The sequence below is a fragment of the Dromiciops gliroides genome, chromosome 3, assembly GCF_019393635.1.
Source record: "Dromiciops gliroides isolate mDroGli1 chromosome 3, mDroGli1.pri, whole genome shotgun sequence".
NCBI lineage: Eukaryota > Metazoa > Chordata > Mammalia > Microbiotheria > Microbiotheriidae > Dromiciops > Dromiciops gliroides.
Genome location: NC_057863.1, coordinates 59,857,702 through 59,874,810, shown reverse-complemented (window position 1 = coordinate 59,874,810; position 17,109 = coordinate 59,857,702). Strand labels below are relative to the sequence as shown.

Below are 17,109 nucleotides of genomic sequence, written 5' to 3'. Positions count from 1 at the left end.
TGTATCAGGTTAAGCAAAATACCTTTTAACTGAATGACTGAAAACAGGCCTAAAGTAGGCATTACCGAAGAAAATGTGCCCCAATTTTGTTTTGATAACTAACTTCACACTAGCCCTACCCTCCCCAAAGCTCACAGAGAAGCATATGTCCCACATTTCCATCTCACTAATAAATATTGAGGAATATCTCACACACATACACACATACACTCCTTATTCTGTGATTATGAGGATTTGCTTATCCTCCCAGAGTATTATTTTTCCAGAAAAGATATGAATGCCAATTTTAAGAATGAGAAGCAAAAGAAGGGTCACAATAGAAATTTAGAGTTGCCTTGAAATGGAAGCTTAAGGCAAAAAAAAAAAGCAATATTTTATGAATGAATATACTTGGGGTAATCCCTTCCACCTGAGGTGAACACATTTCTCTCTGGGAAGAATATTACTAAAGATCTACTCTCTTGCTCAGTTTTTTGGCTCAATTATGGAGAGCTATGAATAAATATGATGAAACAACATTTTTTTAAACTTCTGTCTACTCTACAAGTGATTCATACTCCAAGGAATCTAATTTCAAAGGAACAAGACAGTTTTTCATTGATAAATTTAATTCCAAATATTTACACCCAACACACCATAGCCCATCTGGGTCAAGCAAGCACACTGAAGATAATAAACAAGTAAACATCACTCTGCTGACGAATCCTAGAATCTAAACTCTTGCTTGATTTGATGTCATTACCTTCTGGTTGCATGTTTTCACACACCTAAAACAAAATAATGATTAATGTGGGTCAAACAGCTAAAGCTACTAGAATGAAGGAAATTGTTCCTCTAGAAATTAACTGACTTGACTGAAAGATCAGTACAAAAAAAATGAATATTTTATGAACGAAACACAAATGCTTTAAGAAAGCAAACACTAAAAAAAATTTTTAAATTTTAAACAATTCATGTTTGAAACAGGAATGAGAAAGAATCACAAGATAACTAGTTCACTACTAGAATAAATTGTTTCCAAATGCTGGAAACTTCTTTAGTAGCCAACTCATTATATGCAGAAGTACTCCACAGATCAACCCACAGTTATGACCACCAGCTAGGCAACATGCTCCATGGGGGTAAAAGGTAGGCAATAGCAACTATGTTCATCCTCATCACAGCCTTAGCTATAGTATTTCCATAGTCAACTTTCAACATTTACTACTAAAATGTATTCAAGAAACAGCAAATGAGATAGACAGAAGGTGGCACTTAATATAGTTCATTCATGCTCTATGTAAAAACCAATTTAAAAAAAATCCCCCGTTTCCTGACAATTCTCCTTGCTTTCAAACCCCACAAAAAAAAATAGCTTAAGTAATTTTGAATCAACTGGACAGTAGCCCCCAACAGATATTTCAGTCTCAGCACAGACATTTCCAAAAGCAGACTACTGTAATGCAGACACACTGTAATGAACCTCCATTAGTCTTCACTAATAATGGGTCCCAGTTTCATGCAGAGGATTACTGCATATCCTGTCTGAAAAACAGTCATGCCTAAGAGATGATGTGTCTACATGTGAATAATATTGTTGGAATATTGATTCAGGAACAAAGAGGGATCTTATTTCTTTGCCCATTATTACTTCACTCTTAATATTTTTTTGTTTAAAGAAACTAGATTAGAATTTATTGACGAAATCTTTTAAGGGCATTTTGAACATGGCTTCCGATTTCTGTTTATGATGCCTTAGCTTTCTGAAATCACAGACCCAAAGTCCCAAGTTGACAAGGCAACCCTGAATTTAGGTTAAACCAGCCTCAGATGGAGTGGTTAGCCACTTGTTTAACACTCAAGTAAATATTATTTTGTAGCAAGATTTCCACCCTCCGCCTCCCCCTCCCCTTCCCCCTCCCCCTCCCCAACCCTGGAGACCAGTCTGTTGATTTTTTGTTTTGGTTTGGTTCTTAAATACTGTTGCAATCACTAACAAGAACAGATCATGCCTTAGAAATGGTGTGTGTAGGTATACACGTATAGACACATATACACACATATTCATCATATGCTATGTATTTGCATAGCTAGCTAGCTATAAATCTAGATACCTGTATGTGTCAAGGTGACCAGTAACACCTATCCCTTATCCACTCTCCTGACAAAACAATGACAGTGACAGAATGCAGTTTGGACTCTGCTAGGTGCCAAGCTTTGCCTGTAGATCACTGGGTGATAACTGTGTGTTGCTTGGAGGGTGTGTGTTGTTTGGAAGGTGTGTATGAGTGTGTATGTGTTTTGAAGGGGGGTGTGTGTTCTTTGGAGGGTGTATGTGTGTTGTTTGGAGGGGATGTGTGTATATGTGTTTTGAAGGGGGGGTGTTGTTTGGAGGGTGTATGTGTGTTGTTTGGAAGGTGTGTATGAGTGTGTATGTGTTTTGAAGGGGGGGTGTTCTTTGGAGGGTGTATGTGTGTTGTTTGGAGGGGGGTGTGTATGTGTGTATGTTTTGAAGGCGTGTGTGTGTGTGTGTGTGTGTGTTGTTTGGAGGGGGTGTATGTATATGTGTTTTGAAGGGATGTGTGTTGTTTGGAGGGTGTATGTGTGTTGTTTGGAGGGGGTGTGTATATGTGTATACGTTTTGAAGGTGTGTGTGTGTGTGTTGTTTGGAGGGGGGGTGTATGTGTGTATGTCTTCGTGTGCAGGCTCTGAAGGGTGGGGAAGAGAAGATGGAGAAGGGGGAGGAGGGAGGGAGGGAGGCGGGCAGCAATAGGGGACAAGTTTCTGCAGCCAGCCTCTCTCACTGGGTAACTCACCTGCTGTGATTTTTCAGGAGGAGCTAGGGCAGGTCCTCGGGCTGCTTCTGAAAGCTAATGCTAGCATAGGCGCTGAGATCCTCACTGGAGCAGCCGGTCCCGCTGGCCCCGCCACTGCCACAGGGCTGATGAGGCTGCAGCAGAGAGGGACACTCCTGGGGCCTGTGATTAAAATCCTTGACCAGATCCAGGTCGATGTAGTTCAGTCCGTTCTCTAAGCCTGCTGCACCCCCGCTCGTTTGGGATGTCTCCTTCCTGCTGGGTGGGCCCCCTAGATCCCCAGGCTTGAGCCAGACGTTTTCAAAGGAGGCAGAACTGTGGCGTTTAACATCTTCACCGCTGCCACTGGCCCCTGAGCCACCTGCCCCAGCGGTCCCAAAGGGCGCTGCAACGTTACTGCCCCGGGCAGCACTAGGAGTAGAGGAAAAGGTCTCAGAGCTGTGCCGCCTCCGGCACCCTTGGGGGTCAGCCCGGATCACTTTGGCACTCTGGTTGCGGCTGGGACTGAGGTTCACCCGGGTAAAGGCGCTGATCCCTCCAGGTCCCTTTGGACCTCCTAACAGGGATGGGCGGCTAGCCAGCTCTGCCTGTCCTTGGTGCTGGGGGACAGAAGGGGAGGTGGTTGTAAAAGAGGGGGAAGGGGCAGTGGCAGCAGCAGCGGCTGGGACGCTGGACTCTTCCGAAGCCCTGCTTGTTTGCATAACCACATAGCCGAGGGAGGCATCCGCACAGCCTGGACAGGGCCCACCCACCTGCATGGTCACATAATCCTGGCTGTTTGGCACGGCTCGGCTGGGCCTACACACACCACCCACCCCGGTGGGCAGGGGGCACGCTCTTCCAGCCTTCCCCACAAAGCTTTCTTGACAGGCAGGCCTCCGAGGAGGCCTCAAGTCCATGTTCATGTATTCCTCAGAGCCAGCCTCATCTTCTCTGGGGGCTGGCTGTCGCTGGGCTGGGCACCTGACTGTGGGTGAGCAGAGAGAGCCGGCTGAGCCATGGGGGTAGCCTGGCTGGTCACCAACAAACTCAATATTCACGTATTCTCCTGGGCTCTTGGGCTCTGGGGGGAGAAGAGGCTGTTGTGGCTGCTCCCGGGCCCTGGGTAAGGTGCTAGCCTTGGGGCCGTCCAGAGACAGCCTCGTGGGCCGAGTTAGGCGGTTCTTGGTCTGTGCAACCATCTCCACTTTCCGGGGCAGGTGTTGCTGCAGGGCCTGATGGGGGTGATGGCCGTGTGCCCCTTCCTGGGCACCTCCCCCTCCCCCCAGGCTGTCACTGCTGGTGGATGAGGACGAGTCCTCTGCAGCTGTGGCATAGAGGAGGCGGCCCGAGCTGACGGAGAGGCGCAGGTGATGAAGCCGGCCACCATCTTCAGGCTCTCCTCGGCGCTGCTGCTGCTGCTGCTGCTGCTGCTGCTGCTGCTGCTGCTGCTGCTGCTGCTGCTGCTGCTGAAGCTGCTGCTGATGAGTGTGTTTGAAGGATCTTGGCAATGAGTAGTAGGAGTAGATGGCTTTGTTTTGGGGGTCATCTGGACCACAGTAGCAGTCAGAAGGGCTGCTGGTGGCAGAGTCCCCAGCTGGGGACATGTTGATGTAGTCACTACTGCAAGGCAGCTTCCCATCATTGCTCTCCACAGATAACTTGGGGTGAACGTGGTGATGGTGATGGTGGCCACTAACCCCATTTGTCCATAACTTGCCGTAACTGTTCCCAGAAGCAGCGCCGGCATGGCTGCTGCCCGATCCACCTGCGCTGTCAGGAGAACAGCTGCCACTGGGAGACATCATCATGTAGCCATTGGGGTCCACCCTCTGGGAATGGCGGCGGCCGGGGTTAATGATTTGCTGCGGGGCAGATACGCTCTTGGGGCTCATGGGCATGTAATCTCCACCGGTCTTGCGGCCGCTGGGCACCGGGGCCACCCCAGGAGACATGGGCATGTAGCCATCATCTGTGTGTAGCACTGGAGTGTCCACCCGCTGATGGTGGCCACTCCGCTCCTCTAAGGGATGGATCTCCAGACATTCCTCGGGATAGGAATGGGTGGGCACAAAGGCTGAGTGCCTGTAGGGTTGCACTCGGTTCCCACTGCCAGCTGCTGAACAGGGTGGGTAGGAAGGCATCATCTCTGTGTACTCCTCAATGGATGCCACGGAGGACTGAGAAGGTGTCTTCTGGTGGGAAATAGTAGGAGAGGCACCTGCTGAGTGAGTTCTCTTGCGGAAACTCTTCTCCAGCTCTGCCGCAGTGGCGGCCTCATCTCCAACTGTGGCAGGGCTTGGGCCAGCTCCCGGGGTGTAGCGGTGCCCATTGCCACTTCTGGATAGGTTATAGTGGCCATTGGGGGCCGTCAAGTTAGGTGTGGTTTTGCCTCCCATGCAGATATAGTTGCTCAGGTCTTCCTCACCCCTGGCTGGTGGGGTGTGACCCAGTGAATCTGGGGTGACACTGCGGAAGGAACTTCGAAAGTCACAAGGGCTGGAGCCATATTCATCGGAAGAGATGAAGCCCCCGTCACTGGGGGAGCCAGACACTGAAGCACTAGACCTCCTAGGGAAGAGGCAATCTGAAGTTGACCCATGGCCACTGGTGCTGCTGGATGATAAGCTGACTGGACTTGTGGCTGAAGGGGAACATCGGGAGGAGGGCATTGGGATGGACCGGCTGTGGTTGAGGGGTGGGTGCAAGCGGGAGCTGCCCCGATGCCGGTGTGAGTGGGTCCGGTTAGTACTGGGGCTCACCGGGCTGCCATCCACTGAAGCTGGTCGGGACATGGTCCCTTCTCCATCACTGGAGGCCCGGACTCGGAAAGAACAGGGCTTCCCACCTACTACACTGGCCGGTGATGTGGCAGTGACGCTCTCAGTCCGGGATCTCCGGGTGAGCCCCACCTGGCTGGGTGGTGGATTATTGAGGTGATGTCTGCGCAGGGGTACACTGATGGGGTTGGAGCAGTTGGAAGAAGACTGGCTCTTGCTCCGAGGCCGGAACTCCTCACTCATGGCCCTCATGGCTTCCAAGATAGTCTCATGCATATTCTGTGCAACCACGGAGTCATCTACTTGCATCCAGAACTCCCCAGGCCCAGTCACTGCAGATCGCCCCACCTCGATAAAAAAGAAGTTTTCGGAGTGACCACACCTGCGAATGTTCATCAATTGGAGGACCACTGCCGCAGCCTCGGAGTTGAGCTTCACAAAGCTGATCGTCTTACTGGTCAGGCAGAGCCGGTAGATGCCAATCAGGTTCTTTGTCTGCCCCAAGCCCTTGGGCTTCAGGATCACTTGCCAAACCTCCTTGAATGCCGGTCCCGGGGCCATTTCTCCGTAGCTACTGTCCTCGCCCCCTTCTCCCAGGCCAGAGCTGCCGCTGCAGCTCCCCCCTCCTCCTCCCCCTCCCACTCCAAAAGCTGCAGCCTCGTGGTGAGAATGGTGCAAGTGATGCCCCTTGGCTCGGTTGTGGAGCTGCAGAAGCGCCTGGTACCAGCTCTCCTGCTCAGACTCGCTGTCCGCGGCAATGGCGAAATGCTCATCCCGGGTGTAGAGGGCTACCAGGTGTTTGTTTTTGGAGTCGGCCCGCTTGTTGATGTTAAAACAGCTCTCGAGCGGGATCGAGCGCTTGGGGGTGCCGGATTTGTGCCTCCACTTCTTTTCGTTCTCGTAGTACTCCAGGCGGGCCGGCCCCCCGGCCTCGCTGGCCGCCCGCAGGACGAAGAAGCGCTTGTGCATGCTCTTGGGTTTGCGGAGGTAGCCCACCTTCCGCACGTCGGAGAAGCAGCCGTCCCCCTCGGGTGGGCTCGCCATGCTGCCGCTGCCGCTGCCGCTGCCGCCCCAGCCGCCGAGCAAGGAATGAGGGGTGGGCAGAAACACGAGCGGGTGGGTGAGAGAGCGGGCACCTCCCCCAAACACAGCACATGCAAACAAGTCAGCCCGAGGAGGGGGGGGGGAGCGGTTTAAAAAAAAATACAACCTCCCCCTTGTCCTTGATCCAAATCTCTTGGTTCTTCTCCCCCGCCGGAGATCGGAGGAAAAACAGCTGCTGGAGAAGTCCGGATCCCCAGCCAGAGAGTTTATGGGTGTTTCATGCCCTTGGGGGTGAAAATCAGTCCTGGACGAGGCCAGTCCCAATCCATAGAGAGCAAAGTCTCCTCTCAGCCGCCGCTGGGAAGAAGCAAAGATGCATCTTTCATTGCATGGGCTGGATTCCTGCACAGGGAGGAGGAGCTGGGGGGGTTGGGTGGGGGGGGGGTCCCTGCTTTTCCCCTTTCTCTCTCTCTCTACCTCTCCTGCACACACTCCTCCGGTTTCTGAGTCCCCCACTGGAAGCCGCGATTCCCGAGGCAAATTAAATATCCTTGGGCAGGGGGAGGCGTGTAGCCAAGTCCCAACGTTGCACAGGGCTCTCCCTCCTCCTCCTCCTCCTCCCTTTCCCCCTCCTCTTCCTTCTTCTCCTCCCTCTCCTCCCACCCTCACCCTCCCACCGCCGCCACCAGCAGCAGCCTGAGCCTCACCACCAGCGGCCCCACCCCCCACTCCTCCTCCTCCTCCTCCTCCTCGTCGTTCTCCTCCTCCTCGTCTCCCCAGAAATACCGGGATCGGATCTCAGAGCCGGGCGCGGGGCTGCCGCCGCCGCCGCTCCTGCTGCTGCTGCTGCTGCTGCCGCCGCCTGCCAGGGATCCCGAGGCCGGCCCCATGCACTCGCCGAGAAAGGGCCATTTCCACGCGCAATGCAGCCGGGCAGGGCAGGAGGTGGGGGCTTCCGCGGCGCCCGCGTTCCAATCCGCTGCCTGGGCGGCCCCCGAGGGCTGGCGGGGAGCTGGGGGGAAACTGGGGAGAGGAGTCCTAGGCTGAGTCGCCTTCTCCCTGGGAGGGAGGAGCCGGGGCAGTCCCTCCTCCCTCCTCCTCCTTCCTCCTCCTCCTCCTCGGAGAGTTGCAGAACCCAAACAAGCGTCGGGGCCCGCCTGCGCTGGGCCCCCCTGCCTCTGCCGCCGCCGCGTCTCCCTCCCAGGACCGCGACACGTGACGAAGGGAGCTGCCACCACCACCGCCGCCGCCGCCGCCGAGAGGCTCCAGTCGAGGTTGCTACATTCCGATCCGACCCGCGCCCGCCCTCCTGCTCCCCCCTCCTCTCTCCCCCCTCCTCTTCCTCCTCCTCCTTCCCCCTCCCCGCGCTGCGCTCAGGCAGCGCCCCGGAGCGGCGGCTTTGCCGGGGAGTGCACACTCAGACACGCATACACACGCGAATACACACACACACACACACATATACACCCAAAAAATAAAGCCTCTGACTTCGCCGACCCAAACCTGCCCTGGCCCAACTGAGCATGCCCGGCTGCAGCCTGGCTTGTTTGTTTATTTCAGCTTTGACCTAGAAGGAGGCAGAGAGGAGGGGAGTGGTCCAGCCGTGGGGCGTAGGTGCACAACAGCAACCTCGCGCCCCCGGCTGCTCGGGAAACTAGCGCTGAAAAGGGGGGGGGGGGATGGGGGGAAGGACCAGACCCCCACCAAGAACTAGGGAACTGGAGACGGTTATTAGCCTGTTTCTCCTCGCGTCTTGCACATAGTAGGTGCTTCGTGAACGTTTAATATATGACTGACAGCACAGTCTCTTATCTCAAACGAGATAACTGTAAAGCACGTAGCATGGTGTCTGGCACGTAGTAAGTGCTTTATTAATGTTTACTGAGTGACGGCAGTTCAGTCTCTTATCTCAAATGAGGTACCTGTAAAGCACATAGCAGTGTCTGGCACGTAATAGGTGCTTCATAAATGTTTACTAAATGACTGACAGGCTGGTCTCTTACATCTATTATCTCAAATGAGATAATAATTGTAAAGCACTTAGCACGGTGCCTGGCACATAGTAAGCTCTATAGTATTGTGAGATATTATTATTATTATTATTATCATCTATCCAGAACTTCACATACTCTAGATGGATTAAAAGGCAGCTTTGATTTTTCCGGGAGATTGACTCAGAGTGGTCAAGGAAGGAGGCAGTTGTTTGTTTTCGGTGTGTTTTTTTTTTCTTCTTAAAATTTTTGAAAATGGCAAGGTTTTTTTGGGAGAAATACTGCAGCCCATTTCGTATGCAGGTCCTGGGCAACTGCAAAAGGGTACGTATGGTGCAGTACCAAAGGGGGTGGGGGGGACTTTGGCGGTGATTCTTTTAAAAGAAGCTCAGTCTCACTCAGGACCCAGAAAAGGAAGGAAGGGAGGGGATAACAAAGATGAATAACAGTGGTGCAGTAAGATCAGCCATTTCACGGTGGGTTTGTAGGTATGGGAAGGGCACCGAATGTGATTTTCAGAGAACATGGACCCCTTTGACATCTGGTGAAGTCTCGGAACGTTTTTAAATGGAAAAAAATAAAATGCACAAGATTACAAAGGAAACCAATTATATCAAAATACAGTTATCAAAAAAAAATTTTTTTTAACTGAGTTCACAGACCCCAGGTTAGGAACCCCTGGAATAGATTACTTTTGTAAAGTCCCTTCCAGCTTAATCTGTGATCCTATGATCTCAGTACCGGGAACAGGTGAGGATAACAATTACTTGCTCTCCTCCCTCGGGCCTTATACAATTTCTCCCTCACCCCCTCCTCCTAGTCAAAATGATAGGCAGACACAGATGGTGAGGGTCTCCAAAGAAAGTTTGATGTGCCATTCTTTGGTCATACTACAGTGAGAGAGATCCTTGTTTTAGGTGGTGGTGGTGTTTTTTTGTTTTTGGGTTTGTTTTTTTTTAAGGGCAAGTAAAGGAGCTGCCAGTCAGCTCGAGCATAGGCTTAATTAGGCCATCATGAAAGGTTCAATCCTAGTATATAGTCCAGTTAATGAATTACCAAAAGGAAGAATTCAGCCCTGCAGCCGCTGATGCTGAGCAACCATAACACCAGGAAGCCATGTAATAAACGTGTGCCCTTAATCACAGGGGAAATGGGAAGAAAGATTATGGATGATTACAAACTCATTACTACCACTGTCTGTCATAAGCCCAGGTCAGGAGCTCTGCTTGTTCAGACAGCCCTGCTGTAGCTGTTTACCTCCTCCGAGGTGTTTACCTTTTCCCTTATCACAAGGAAATGTGCCCCAGAATCTTTTTTTCTTAAGCTGACCTACAAACAAAACGTAGCCCCTGCCCACCCACGTCACCTGAAGGAGCAGATAGAAATGATGCCCATCAGTAAAGGGAAAAGAAAAAAAGTAAAGCCTGGCTGAGGCTTCGTCTCCCCCTGTCCTGCAGTGCTTTTTAGGTTTCAGCCCTAGTATTGATCTGCAACTGGTCCCTCCTCTCACTCAAGCTTTCCTGAAATGTAGGATGCTCCATACTGCAACTCCACTATGACTCCAGCCAAGGAGCTGAGCATGCTCAATAGCTAAATGGGGGGGGGGGGTAAAACACACACACATACACACCAAAAAACCCGTCTTCAAGTAAGAAGCCTTCCCTGAACACATGGGCTCCTGCTTTGGGAAGCCTGCGGATTGGTGGAGTTGCTTGTCCTTCAATACACCGCAGGGTAGGGAGGTGGGCAGAGAGGATGAAGATTCCAAGGTAGGTTGCAATGCATAGTAAAAAAAAAAAAAAAGAGGTAGACGCCATTCAGTGGCATGTTATTTATAAACTGGGGGCTGTGAATCTCTGCAGTGTGGCAGCTCAAATCTAGTGACTAGTATTCTCTCCTTTCCTCTCCTCTCCTCTCCTCTCCTCTCCTCTCCTCTCCTCTCCTCTCCTCTCCTCTCCTCTCCTCTCGTCTTCTTCCCTCCCCTCCCAGCCCTCCGTCTTATCTGAAGTCTATTAATCTGTAGCGTGCAACACATACACACACACCACCGCCACAGCTTGGTAACATTGGCACACGTGCCCACATCAGCAAGACTATAAATAGGAGTTATTTGTTAAAGGGTGGAAAAAAATCAGCAGTAACAGTTACTGCAGTTCAATGGATTCGCAAGGCTGCTGGATCGGGGAATTGGGGAGGGAAGGTAATTGGGACTGAGTCTTCATCTAAGGAAGCCAAATTGCAAGGAATGCCTGTCGAACCTGATAATGAGAATAAAAAGGGTGTTTTTAGTAGTATGATAATGTAGTTCAGGTAAGACTGAAGGGGGAGGGAGGAAGCAGTGTTCATTTTAGGGCTGGTTAGAATATCCTGCTATAACACCAATCATTCAGACCTGGTTTTTTGTGTATTTTTTTAAAGCAAGATAATACTCCAGTAATGAAAATAAGGTCATAGTGATACAGCATCCTCTCTCCTCAAAAAAGGGAGTTGGAGAGCTTACTTCAATCTGCAAATATTCAGTCTTCAATTAGGTGAAGTTGATTCAGAACAAGGTATGGTAGAAAGATGAATGGTTCGAATCCTGCCTCTGAAACATTCTACTTCTGTGACTGGGTACATCACTTAGTCTCTCTGGGCCCTAATATTCCGATGTGTAAAATGAGATGGCTGGCTTTTAAGGTTTCTTAGTTCTAGGTTTCTGATCCAGTCCCTACAACCCACACTTATTTTTCTAAGTTATGATCTAAATAAAGTCGGTTTTCCTTATAAATACAACTGGAGTGACTAAAAAACAAGATTTGTTGATCCTTAAAGCCATCAAAATACTAATAAAAACAGGTTGTTTTGCCACATCCTATTCTGAACAAAAGACATGGGAGCAAATGTGTTTCATAATGAATTATTGGTTGATCATTGATTATTTAAGCAACATAGAAAAAAATTTCTTTCACATTTGCACATATCATATATGAGTGCTAACCTTAGAAATAAATGAAATTTAGCATTTGGTTTCAGCACATTTGTATAACCATTTCATTTTTTTTTAAACAGTTCAGTTCAACACATCTGAGTTCGATATTCGCTACATTTTCTGTTGCTAGGTAGATAGGAGGTAGGTAGGTAGGTGATGATAGGTAGATAGATAGATAGATAGATAGATAGATAGATAGATAGATAGATAGATAGATAGATAGATAGATAGATAGATAGATAGATAGATAGATAGATAGATAGATGGATAGATGGATAGATGGATAGATGGATAGATGGATAGATAGATGGATAGATAGATGGATAGATAGATGGATAGATGGATGGATTTTGGAAATACAAGACTACATTTACTCTGTATTTTACAGATCTGTAAATAAGATGCTTTTGTAGAATTTTACTATAGTGTTGCCAAGCAATTAAATACATTTCCCCCCAGCCATTATATCCCAAATTAGATCTGTAGCTTACAAAAGTGAAATGTATACATAGGACTAGTGACCAGCCAATTACAAAAACATGAATTGCTCAATGCTGCCATCTATAGGGAAATTTTATATAACACAATATTCTATTCAACAACGTGGTAAATCATCTAATCCTGTCATTTTAAATCTGAATGCCAATCCAACATTAAAAAAGGAATAATTAAAAAAAATGTGTGAATCAGGTGAAGCAGGTCCTCATTAAGCCCTTCTTGCTTCTGGGTTCTTCTTTAAATTGTACTCCAGTTCTTTCAACCAGTCACATTTCCTCAAATACTATGAACAAGCTGCCAAACTGATAGTAAGCATCAGATATGGGATTTGAACCCAGGTCTCCTCACTCCTGATTAAGTGCTCTTTCTATTACACCAGTAGGGATTCCAACAAATCATTAAAATGCTACTGCTTAGGCCCACCTCAGTTTCTGGATCCAAGCATAGGCAAAGGATCCTAAAGAACTACAGACCAAGTCACTCTTGCTTCTAGTACAGAATTGATCTCAAATATTGCCCCCTCCTTTTTTTTTTTTGGAGGCAATCAGGGTTGTGACTTGCCCAGGGGTCACACAGCTATAGTAAGTGTCTGAGGCCAAATTTGAACTGAAGTCCTCCTGACTCCAAAGCCAGTGCTTTATCCACTGTGCCATCTATCTGCCCCATTGCCTTTTGATTTGAAAGCAACCAAGCACAAGGACCACTTCAAATAATTTGCCCACTTCCTTCCTCTGAACACCCTCATCTTCTCTTTGCCATTTAAATCCTTTATCCTTTAATAATAATTATTATACTTTTTAAAGCTAGTAAAAGGAGGGGAATTAAAATTGAGTTGAGTTAAAACCCAATTGGAAAGTCAGATTTGGCAGTGAGAATATGTTAAATTGTTGAAGATTAATTATAAAGCCTAATAAAATTATGAGGTGGAATAGAAATGAGTTCATTTTGAGACTTATTTGGTAATATGAACATGAAAAGATAGCACCAACAAAAATCCCACTTAAGGAAGGCATAATTATTCTTAGTTCCCATGTATGAGATAATAGATACCAAATCATCCTGACAAATATCACAAGGAGTTGTCTTAACTCTTTAAAAATTAACTACAAGCTTAAGCTCCAAAAACATTTAATTAGGCACAGTTGTGGCAGGCAACACAGTTGTGAGGCCAACCTCACCTGATTAATGAAACTTTCAGATCTGGGGACCATTACTTATATTCATGGCCAAAAGACACCACACTTTATGGCCATATGTAGCGGGCCATAGTAGCAGCAGACTAGGGGCACCCTCTACCTTGAGAACTACAGATAACTCAGGTTTTAGGGTGATACCTTGGCTCCTCAATTGCCCCCCCCCACTTCCTTCACTTCCCCACATGATCTTAGGGCTTTATTTTCTTTTCCAATTTCTTCTCTAGTTTCAGTGTCTGAACCTCTTTCCTATGAGCTGGATGATGGAAATGGGGAACTAGACATCTCCACTTCAGTGTACCTTAGACACTTTTAACTGAATAGACTCATCGAGTCCATCCTTCCCCTAAAATCTGCCTCTTCACAGGACTTCTCAATTTCTGTTAATGGCACCACCAATCTCATTAATGCAGGCTCCAAATGTGTGTCACCTTTGATCCCTTCTCCTTCTTGAACTATAATTTCATTAGTTTCTAAGTCCTATCAATAGTGTCTTCATTATTACTTTTTCATCTTCTCCATCCTTTCAAATCTTAGTCCAGGCCCTCCTAAGCAGTCCCTCCCAACTCCCCCCACCCCCATAATTGCCAGGGTAGTCTTCCTGATGAGGAAATATGATATTGTTACTGCACTACTCCAAAACACTCCATGATTCCCTTTTGTTTACTCGAAAAAGTCCACATTCCTTAACCTGGTGTTCAAACTTCTCCATGATTTTGCACTATCCTACCTTTACAATCTTATTTCATGGTATTTTCTCCCTCCCTCCTGCCCCTTCTATTTCACATACTTTAGGAGAACTGAATTTGAAGACACTAATATAATGTTAGTGGAGCTGTGGATTGGTTCTGCCTTTCTGGAAAATTATTTGGAATTATGTAAGAAAAGTCACTAAGCTCTCCATAACATCTGACCCACAGATACCACTTGCTATTGGGAAAAGGAAGATCCTACTTCCCATAGTAGACAAAGGTATATTGTAGATAGATAGACGGATAGATAGAGACAGACAAACAGATGATAGATAATAGACAGATAGATGATAGATAGCTATGGATATAGATATGAAATATTTATAGCAGTGCTTTTCATGGTGGCAAAAACTGCACCCAAAGTGGGTGACCATTAGTTAGGGGAATAAATAAACAAATTGTGGCATTTAACACAATGGAATATCATTGCACTTGATGAATATGATGAATCCAGAAAAACTTAAATTACTCTCTCTGAACTGATGATTCTCAAATCTGCCACAATCTCTCTGCTGACCTCCAATCTCCCATCTCCAGCTGCCTTTCAGATACCTGAAACTGAATGTCCAGTAAACATCTTAAATTTAGCACATCCGGAACAGAATTCATTATCTTTTCTCCTGAACCTTCCCCTACTCTTACCTTTCCCTATTACTATAGAAGGCAACACTGTTGTTCCAGTCCCTCAGGATCACTATCTAGAAATCATCCTGGATTCCTCACTATCTCTCACTCCCCATAGCCAAGCTGTTACCAACGCCTGTTGATTTCACTTTTACATGATCTCTCTGATATTCCTCCTTTTGTCTTCCAATATGGCCACCACTCTGGTCTATTCCCTCAACACCTCAAGCCTGGATTATTGCAATAGCCTGATGTGAATCTGCCTGACTTAATTCTCTCCACACTCCAATCCATTCTCCATTGAGCCACTAAAGTGGTTTTCCTAAAATGTAGGTCCAATCATGTCACATACACACACCCTACTTAATAAACTCCAACTGTTGCTTCCAGCAACATTTACAAAATACTGTGTTTGGCATTCAAAGATCTTCATAACTAGCCCCCTCCTACCTTTCCAGTCTTCTCAGACATTATTCCTCAATGAGTACTTTGTGATCTAGTGTACCAACCTTCAGGCTGTTCCACAAACAAGACTTTCCATCTTCCATCTTTAGGCATTTCCTCGGGCTGTGCCCCCTGCCAGGAATGATCTCTCTCCTCTGTTTAACTACTGCCCTTTCTGGCTTCCTTTAAGTCCCAACTAAAATTCCACCTTCTACGGGAAACCTTCCTTAACCCTTCTCTCTTTTTAATTATTTCCCACTTATCCTGTAAATTCCTTGTTTTATATATATTTGTTTCCATGTTGTCTCCTCCTTTAGAATGTAAGCTTCCTGAGGGCAGGGATTGCCTTTGCCACTGTTTGTATCCCCATTGCTTAGCACATAATAAATGTTTATTGATGAATTAAACTGATGCAGAATGAAGAACCAAGGTTGCAATTTATAGAATGGCCACCATAATAACGTAAGAGAACACTGAAAAGAACACTGAAAGATAGGAGAATTAGTCCATGAATAATCTTGATGCTGGTAGTGAAACAGACTGCTCTCCAAAAGGAAGGGATGGACTTTAAGTGAAGAATTGGCTATATAGTGTCAGATGTGGCCAGTGTGGTGGTTTATCTTGATTATCATACTTTGCTACCAGGGAAAGTTCTAGTCCTTAGTGGGATTCTTTGCGGGAGGGAGAGAGCAATATTTTTAAAAGCAATAAAACATTTATACAAATATATTTTTAAAATTTTAAAGAAAAGCATTAAGCTGAAACAATAACATTCAAGAAAATAATTGCCTTCTGTATTATCAGAGCTCTAAATCTGTGGTTCTATGATCTAAAGATTTATCTCATTTACAACGAAACTTTAATTGCCGCTTGTGATTGAAAAAAATTGAATGTACTCCTAAGTCATAAAGAATTGTCTAAAACTAATATACATGATTCCTTTAATGTTTTTTTCTAAGTTTTTTTAATTTTTCTTGCTACAAAGAAGACATGAAACAATAGCTTTAATTAAAAGAAAGCACTATTAGCATGGCACCCTACAAGACCATCTTCCTCTTAGGTTTTCCATTTGTTACAAAGTGGTGGTTTATTACTCCATCTGACACCTTGGTTAAAACCACAAAATTTTTCTTAGTTTATCTTAGAAAGAAGGTCTTCCATTTGTTCTCTCTATGAAAAAGACCAGAAGTTCTATCAGAGACAAAAATGTGTAGAAAGCATGGCACGCTTTCAGACTCTACTGGTAGATTTTTCATCTTTCATGACCGTAAAATTGTCCTTATAATGCATTTGACCCCATTTAAAATTTGGGAGTTCTATACTCCCCCTTTTGGATCATTATATCCTTGGAATTCCTGAAACACAGAGACATCAATGCCCTATAGAGAGGGTCATAGTTGCAGGAGAGATGGGACACAACCTTAGAGACCACCCAGGCTAGTTTTCCAGATAAGGAAGTACAGTCAAGGTCACTTAGGTAGTAACTGTCTAATTTGAAACAAGGAACTCTTTGACTTGAAATTCCAGGCCTGGTCCTCTATCTATTGCACCACCTAGCTGCCCTAACATACAAATATACTATAATATGAATAATTAATAATCTTGTATTTCTCATCTTTTTGGATGACGTTTGGATAGAAACGGTACTAAGAAGAAAAACTTGTTCTGAAATTATTTTTACTGTTCTATGGATTATTGCACAGGTAGACAGAATAACTTATTTTTATGAATAAGTAAAAATATTGGGATGTAAGATTATTTTTGGTCAGCTCACTGAAAATACCTTTGGGATAACTCTGGTAGGAGACAGGATAATAACAACACTATGTCTTTCATCTATGGTGCAAATATAGGAGAATAGCCTTAGTTTCCTAAGGCATAATGGACAGAGCACCTGGCCTGGAGCCAGGAAGCTAGTGATGTAACCCTGAAAAAGTCAATTCACCCCCATTGGCCTCAGTTTCCGCATCTGTAAAATGAGCTGGAGAAGGAAATGGCAACCCATTCCAGGATCTCTGCCCAGAAAACCCCAAATGGG

General features: G+C 46.5%; 1 protein-coding gene across 3 annotated transcripts in view; it reads right to left on the bottom strand.

Annotated features, from left to right (window-relative positions):
• Window positions 1-7,508, bottom strand: part of IRS1 (insulin receptor substrate 1) — an 83,469-nt gene extending 75,961 nt beyond the window's left edge. The window contains exons 1-2 of one of the 3 annotated variants that reach the window (XM_043992306.1): window positions 7,385-7,508; window positions 2,796-6,955 (exon numbers count right to left, since the gene is read on the bottom strand). In XM_043992306.1, coding sequence (XP_043848241.1) covers window positions 2,819-6,598 — 3,780 coding nt within the window. In that variant the 5' untranslated portion in view covers window positions 6,599-6,955; window positions 7,385-7,508 and the 3' untranslated portion in view covers window positions 2,796-2,818. Of the gene's footprint in view, window positions 1-631; window positions 768-2,795; window positions 7,230-7,384 lie in introns of those variants that run through there. The other 2 variants (XM_043992304.1, XM_043992305.1) reach the window with 2 other exon arrangements.
• Between the last annotated feature and the right edge of the window lie 9,601 nt (window positions 7,509-17,109).